The sequence below is a fragment of the Solanum lycopersicum genome, chromosome 5, assembly GCF_036512215.1.
Source record: "Solanum lycopersicum chromosome 5, SLM_r2.1".
Classification (NCBI taxonomy): Eukaryota; Viridiplantae; Streptophyta; class Magnoliopsida; order Solanales; family Solanaceae; genus Solanum; species Solanum lycopersicum.
Window position 1 is genome coordinate 7,108,288 of NC_090804.1, and position 8,220 is coordinate 7,116,507.

General features: G+C 28.3%; 1 protein-coding gene across 2 annotated transcripts; it reads left to right on the forward strand.

The window, feature by feature from the left end:
* The first annotated feature begins 4,267 nt into the window (after positions 1-4,267).
* On the forward strand, positions 4,268-5,924 carry LOC101267605 (RAF-like serine/threonine-protein kinase PRAF). 2 transcript variants are annotated; one of them, XM_004239082.5, is made up of 3 exons: positions 4,268-4,536; positions 4,647-5,077; positions 5,720-5,924. In XM_004239082.5, the coding sequence occupies exons 1-3, from the start codon at positions 4,383-4,385 to the stop codon at positions 5,741-5,743; spliced, it is 609 nt and encodes a 202-aa protein (XP_004239130.1). In that variant the 5' UTR covers positions 4,268-4,382; the 3' UTR covers positions 5,744-5,924. The 2 variants fall into 2 exon arrangements, with proteins under 2 accessions (XP_004239130.1, XP_010320935.1); XM_010322633.4 differs by lacking the exon at positions 5,720-5,924 and having other exon boundaries at positions 4,275-4,536; positions 4,647-5,377.
* The last annotated feature ends 2,296 nt before the right edge of the window (positions 5,925-8,220 follow it).

Sequence of the window (8,220 nt, forward strand, 5' to 3'; positions counted from 1 at the left end):
GGCCGCAAGGGTATATATAGTAGTTGGCCAGTGCATCGACTACTTGGTTTTTTATGTTTGATTGATCAAACTTTTAGAAAATATTTTTGATGTCGGAGGTTATATATAGTAGGCGTCTGGTCATTCGATATCATATTACGATATAATATCGTGGGATGGAATCAGCGTTTGAACATGCGATTTTACGTCGATTTCATCTCGTGATTTCATATCATGAGATGTGATTTCATATTCTCCAAAAACCATGATATGGAATTATCATATCATGATTTGGGATATTAATACAAAAATTAATCCACAAGTTTATACTTTATTAAAACGACCCCACATTTATATCTACTAACAATTTATTTCACATGTAAATATAATTTATAATCACATCATTACTTTTATAAAATTTATTATTCTCACCGACATAAAATTTATTATTCTCACAAACATATAGTCACTTTAACTCACACTTTACAATTGTTGTGTTTCATTTTTACTCAAATATATTGATTAGAAGTGAAAGTTAGATTGTAACAATTACTTAAGTGGAGAACAAATATCTTTGTAATAATTTATTATGCGATTTTATAATTTTTTGTTTATTTGATAAGATTGAATAAATAATTGGGGCTATTTTAATAGTTTTAGAACTTATGAGATTTATATGTTTATGACAAAATATACAAGACCAAAATTTCATATCGTAATGAGAAAAAAGATAAGAAGATAAAAATGTGGATATATATATTCCAACTTTCAATCTTTTTTTTTCTTCAAAATATTAAGTAACTTAAGTTTGAATTTATTATGATAAAGAAAAGTTGGTGCAATGATATTTCACTCTCACTCTTTGAAATAATATTGAGTAGAAAAAGGAAATATGAAAGGGAAATAAAGTAGGAAAACCAAGGAACAAGAGTGGAAGGCATTGGAATTTAATTTGGATATGCAAAATTTTGGCCCCAAAAAGGTGGGAGCCACAGAGGCATATGTTCAAAGTTCAAGTGGCAGCCCAATGAAAGATGCCATTTTTAATTGATAATTCATGAAAGAGACTCCAATCAATTTTGTACGAGTGATTGGTCGTTAGAGTTATGCATATATTATATAAAAAAAGTTACGTTAATTTTAGGAGAAATAACGTGTGAATAAGTATATGCATATTGGTTAATTAGTTAATATAATTTGAATATTTTACAATTCGCTACTAACATTTAATGCTAATTATGTAGATTTTAATTTGAATTTGTATAAGTGTCACATTTATGTAATTCATCATTTATAAAACAAATTTGATTTGTATTTGTATATGATGCCACGACAGACAAATTATAGAAATACACATTTTTTGTTTCATTTATTTCCATTATCCTCTATTACTTTTAAAAATCTCCAAAATTTCTTATTTCTTTAATGTATCCAATCTAATTTTTAATGAATTTGAGATAATATTTAATGTATCTGAACTACATATTTTAATGTATCTGAACTTCAATTATTATATCCAATTTTTTAAACTTTTAAGGGTTTAATATAACTAAAAATTTATTAGGAATATATTATAATTTCATATTAAAACTATGAAATTTAAATAGTTTATCCTTTAACCTTTTGATTTCAAGTTAAGATATTCAAAATAATCCTTCGATTAGTTGCGGTCCCAAAGCCATCTTTCAACTTTTCATTACTTTACTGAATTATTATTATTATTATTATTATTATTATTATTATTATTATTATTATTATTCAAAATATCATTGTTATTATTATAGGGCTAAAATAGTCACGGGACATGATATATATAAGCTTTGATTAAGTCTTTACCAACCCCATTTCCCTGCCCTCCACACAAGCCATTATATTCCTTTCCAAGCTTATGGGATAGGACATTATTGGCAGTGGCTTAAAGGGACCACATTCACATTGGTCACACCCAATTGTAGATATTGGACTAACATTGTGGTATGGGATCTCAATTTCTACATTTGATTAATACCTCATTCTGGCTTAATCGTGTTTGTGCGGATATAATTTCGTTGATTCATTGATTTTTTTCTTTTAAGGTGATTTTGTAAGATTAAATACTTTAATACATAATATTCGGATCTTAAATACGATAATTATACATAGCGATTGTTAAGGCAAATATCTGATGTAAACAACATCATCATAGAAATAAGAACAGAAGTGTTAGTTGTTAAACAATTTTCAGCGATGGAAATATTGTAGAGAATATGTGGTAACCCTAATGGGTGGAAGGAGGATTAATTTATATAAAAGTTATGACTTAATCAGGTACATTCATCAAGTAATCAATGTACGGATGACGAGATCTATTCATCTTATATATTATTTATGGTATTACTTGAATCACAAGTAAACTTGGGTCATAATTAAGAAAGAATTAATAATAATTCTTATATATTTGCATTGATCTCCGAGAAAAGATTTGTGGATCTACTTGAAATATTTAATTGTCAAAAAGAATCTGATATATTTTGATACTCATATTCGAAATTTCTTTGAAAAAAACAATATTTGATGAATAATCAAGAGTTTATGAGATATTTGAGATATCTCGAAGGAAATATAATTATACCTCTAAGATAAAATTTGGAATGGAATTTCCTACAATAATCCTAGTTGAAATTGAATTGTCTTAATAAGAATTAAAATTACATCTCCTAATTAAATATACAAGGATAGAGAAGACATTGACATAGTAAAAGACAAGAACTAGGATACTTTACCATCCACCAAAGAAATAAAAAAATATAGAAAATGTATTTTTCTTAAATAATGTGAAATATTTATAGTTTCTTAAATACTCTCCATATGCTGCCAGATTCGGCCAGCCAATCATATTTCAAAAACTGTCAGCCCTGCAATTTCAATCTCTTATTGCAAAGAAAATAGATGACAAAAAAAATGTCGTATTCTTTGTGTATATAGTCAAAATTTGAAAAATATTATAAAAGCCTAAGTCTTAGTCATACAGAAATTTACAATTTGACCAGCAAATATATATTTACTTCTAGTAATTAATGTTCTCTCTTACTCATAATATGGTGTATAATTAAGATTAAATAAATAAATAAAAAATTAGACATCAACTTGTATTATGTTATATGTTAAGCTTTAACTTTATTTGATTATAAGTTACAAATACAACTCTAATATTATTATGTTGTTTGTGTGTATATAATTTCTACTTGATCCTTGTATCTTTAAAGAGAATATTCTATTATATATCATATGATAATTTAGCTTCTATAAGATATATATATATATAGTAATATAAGAATTACAATACGCAACGTCATTGACAAAAGGAATCGTCCAAAATCCATCACAGTAATTAAGGAATCTCTGTTCAAATTTGTAATGATCATGAATCCAACATAGCCAGGGCATGGAGCTATTCGTTTTCACCTACCCACATTCCTAGGTGAACAAGTATAATAAAATACTGTTAATTATTATAAGGGACGGGCTAGCCTTTGAGATATGAGTTCACTCGAAGTCAATAACTTTAAGCTTCGAGACCTGGCTTCGCCTTTGCGGCTACCATAATGAAATCAATTCCTGGCCCAACCCAATGACATATTCATAGAATATACTTTGTTTAGATAATTAGAGTGGTAGCTTTCTGTTTGATAAAATTGTAATCCTATCCTTACATAATGGTTAAGGTGCAGGATGCTAAATCCATTCCTCTTCCACTTTCTACAGTATATACTGTTAATGGAATATTGCTATTGTATGTAAATGCCTATCACCAAAATTTCTTGTGATCGAATGTATAAAATTTCTTTCGATTTCAAGCATTTAAAAGTTTCTCTAGTTAAATGGACTAGATGTAACTCCATAATGAATTAATCAAATCAATATATATCTGATCACCATCAAATAATTAAAGAAGAAGATGTAAATCTCGATATAATTCTAATCCAATGACCTAAGAAATTTAGTAATATGATGTTATATCAGCCATATGATAGTAAAGTTTACTTTGAAATACAAATTCGTAATCTAGTAACCAAAATGCTATTAATTGTGATGACAATTCAACCATTTTGGACACCACTTGTTTGAACTTTGAAAGACAAAAAAAGAAAAAAGAAATCTTAATTAAATTAACAAGAGCCCCAACCAATATTGGAATCTTAGGTGCGTGGGTCTCTTTCTGGGTTTTTCTAACCCGACCCGACCCGACCCGGTCTTATTTTCCTCTTATCTTCTCCCATTCCCAAAAACAAAAAAAAAACTCTATAAATAAGTGGTAAAGGTAACCTTACTTAGGCTTGAACAACCAACTAAGGCCTCTTCAAAACCCCTTAAATTATAACTTATAATATCTCCAATACTTGCAAAATACAAAGGAAAAAAAAATGGTTAGTCCATCCATTAATTCCCATAATTTTCCTCTAAAATTCCTTTGTAGCTATGGTGGCAAGATTATCCCCCGTCAAACCGATGGAAAACTCCGGTATTATGGTGGCGAAACTCGTGTCCTCTCCGTTGATCGTTCCATTTCATTCACAGGTTGTTATTTATTTCATTCCTATGATTCATAATTTATGCTCCATTGATTTAATTCTATATATGTATGTTACATTTTTTATTAATTTAGATATACCAATTTTTTTTTTCAGAACTATTAGTGAAGCTAGGGGAGATGTGTGGATCGTCAGTGAGTTTAAGATGTCAGTTACCAAACGAAGATCTAGATGCTCTTGTATCGATAACATCTGACGAAGATTTAGCCAATTTAATCGAAGAATATGATCGTGTTTCAAAAATATCATCGTTTCTCAAGATGAGGGCTTTTTTATATCCACCAAAATCCACAAAAAAAGTTGTATCTCCTACACCTTCTATTGCTTCTACCTCATCTACCAATAGTACCACTATCAGCAACCCTGATGTCACGTCATCACCAAGTTCATTTTGTTCAACCGTTACTAGCCCTCCTACATCAACGAGGCATCATGATTGTCCAAGACCATATAAGAAAATGGCACGAAATTCTTTAGATGAAACAATTAGCGGACGCATACGTCATATTAGAACAAGATCGTCACCGGTGATGTTTCCTATTTGTCATGAGAAAGTCACGGCCAAGATTCCTCAATATGCTTATCATCATAGTCATGGGAATAATAGTAGACATATTTATTTGATTCACCACGGCAACCAATATTGGCAATAACATTTGATATTTTCAATGGACAAGGGCAATATTGGAACATATATATACTTTTTATATAGAGAAAAAAAAGAAAACCCCATCAAGAAAAAAAAAAAAGAGGATGATATATATATATATTCTTATGTAAGAAGAGAGTGTATATGTCAATAACAAATTGGTAGTTTTTGTGTCATATATATTGAGGGTCCAATTTTGTTTTTTAATAATTTGTCATTGATCTATAGTACCATGGATGGATATTCACCACGTTCAATATCTTTTTATTAAAAAAAATATTTTTTTATAGTTTTAATCTTGTTAATTAGCAATTTCCAATCGCTAAAAATGAGTCCTATATCATATTTGCTTCCCCCTCTAAATCTTTTTTCTGTATTTGTCTATCATACTCGTTGATACTATTTATTTTTCATGTTCATAATTTTATCCTTTCATTTTTTGGTGTTAGTATATTGTATCATGATGTGCAATTATGTCACGTCTCTTTTTTTGGTGCTAAGTTTTAATTGTGTACTGCAGGTATATGATGATGAAATCAAGTGAAACTCTCTTTCATTTAGACGCAAAATTTTACTAACCTCAAGATGGGAATTCAGTGGTCAGAGTCATTTGGTCCGAATCCTATACCTAGGTAATTATTATATGTCTTCGTGTTTATTTTTTAAATCAAAGTCGATATAAATATTGAAAACTTCTACTCATAATTAAAGTGTTCTTTATCAAAGACGAGTTCATTCCTAAGCCTTGAAATTGATAACTCTAATTAAAAATGAAAAAATACTTATTCACTGAATCACTAAATTTTTGTTCGAGTATATGCAAAATAACTACTATAAATGCTCCATTGAACACACTTTCTCCGTCCGCTATTGTTTGTCATGGTTTCTATTTTAATGTCAAACTATAAAAACTTTGACTAACATTTTAAGATGTATTTTTTCATCATATTAATACGTAAAATTGTAATTTAGAGTACTTTCCATATAGTTTTAGACTGTTTAATTTTTTTTTTTAAATATCGAATTAATATGATCTAATTTAATTTTAAAAATTAATCAAATTGACTTTCGAATAGCGTAACATAATAAATATTGTCGGACGGATGGAGTAAAAGGCAGTAAAGAGTTTTTAACTTCTATGAATTGATCATTTTAAAGAAGTTCATCTTTTTAAAAAATTTTAAACTATATGGCTCGTACAATTATTGCCACAAAAGTGCATACTTGTGATAATTAAATCGATAACGACGTACATACAAGTTTAATACAATATTTGCCTATAATACGAAAATTACATTTAGGATACTCATATCAAAGTATTGATTTTCTAAAGTCCTTGTATATATTATTATCTCTAATCTCTATCACCTTTTCACACACGATACAACTTGTGCTTCATTTGATGTGACTTTTCTAGAGCTTATATTAAGAGTAATTTTTCTTAATTAGTAATGCATATTTAATTTAGTTATTACTCCCAAAAACCTTTTTTTTTTCTAATTAGAAGAAGCTTCGAAAGAATCATGATATTTAGCCTCCTATTTTGTCTTACTTAAATTTATAATATAGGTTGATATATCTTTGCTTACTTGCTAGTGATTATAGCTATTCATGAACAATTGTTCCAATTGTTGGTTTTCCTTTATTAGCATATTATAAAGGGGAGAAAAAAGATCTTTTAGTGACAAAAAATTAAATGAACTAAATTGGATATCGCAGTTGGAGGAAAATTAAGTTTTGTTCTTCTATAAAAGGTATGATACAAAAACGTTTTCTTTAATTTGACTTCGATAGGATTTTAGGTCTTTACATTTTGAAATTGAATAAGTAGAAATACATATTTGTATAAAATTAAACAAGTACATATATGTATTCTACGTGTCAATCACTTGATACGTGATGTAAGACACATTTATTTATTAGTTCGATTTTATATGCTCATCAACACTTAATATTGAAGAATATGAATATGAGTTGAATCTAAATTAAAAGGTACATTTATATGTTATGTATTTATAAAAACTTTGAGAACTTTATTGAAGTGAAGAAGATATAGTTCCATCACCATGGGTCCATGACAACCTGTAAATGAAAAGAGCCATTCTATGTAAAGAGATTAAAAAGTCCAATTATCATTATTATTATAATGAAAATAAAGGATAATTAAAAAAAAAGTGAAGAAAAGGACTTTTTTTTTCTTTTTGACGTTGGAGATGTGGAGGAATAATATCACCATAAATTGTGGAGTTAGCAAATTTCTTAGTCTATTCAAATGAATAAAGCAAATATTTCAAAATTGAAAAAATAAAAAAAGAAGAGAGGAGGGAAATGATTTGATGAAGATAAAGAAAAAGTGGTTTAAGGTAAAGCTACCCCACCAATGCCTGATCTTTTATGATCTTAACACATTAGTAGAAAGACAAAAGAAAAAAGGTTTTGAATTCTCTTTGACTAAGATGGTGAAATGTTAGTATTAATCACCAAAAAAAAAATTAAAAAATTAACTCATTTGTGAGAAAAACATCCTTTCTAATAGTGACATAGTTAAACTAGAATAATTTCATGACTTGACTATTCTAGTAGATGAAATTCAATTTTCATACATAAGAAAAAAAATTACTAGTACTCTACATTTACTTTCAAATTGTTGATCATAATTTTTTACTTTGAAAAGCTTTTATTTTTTTCTTTTGGAGTTCTATATGGTGTTCATAGAAGTTCGACTTTTTTAAATTTGTGCAGAACCTCATTTAGGAGGATATACTCTTTATCGTGTAATTTTTTATATTTAATGTTCTAACGCAAGACCTCTGGTGAGAGTAGCCTTATCCACTGCAGCATACCTTTGGTTGTGAAATTTTTTTTATCTTGTTGGTACTAAAAGGAGTTGCAATGTCATAATTTCACCAACAAGGATTATGGTGGAGTAACAAGCTAAGTATTTCATAATCCTTAACCAGATGTCTTGATTCGAATTCCCTTGGATATGGAGTCACCTTTATTAGAAAATGTTTTATCTCA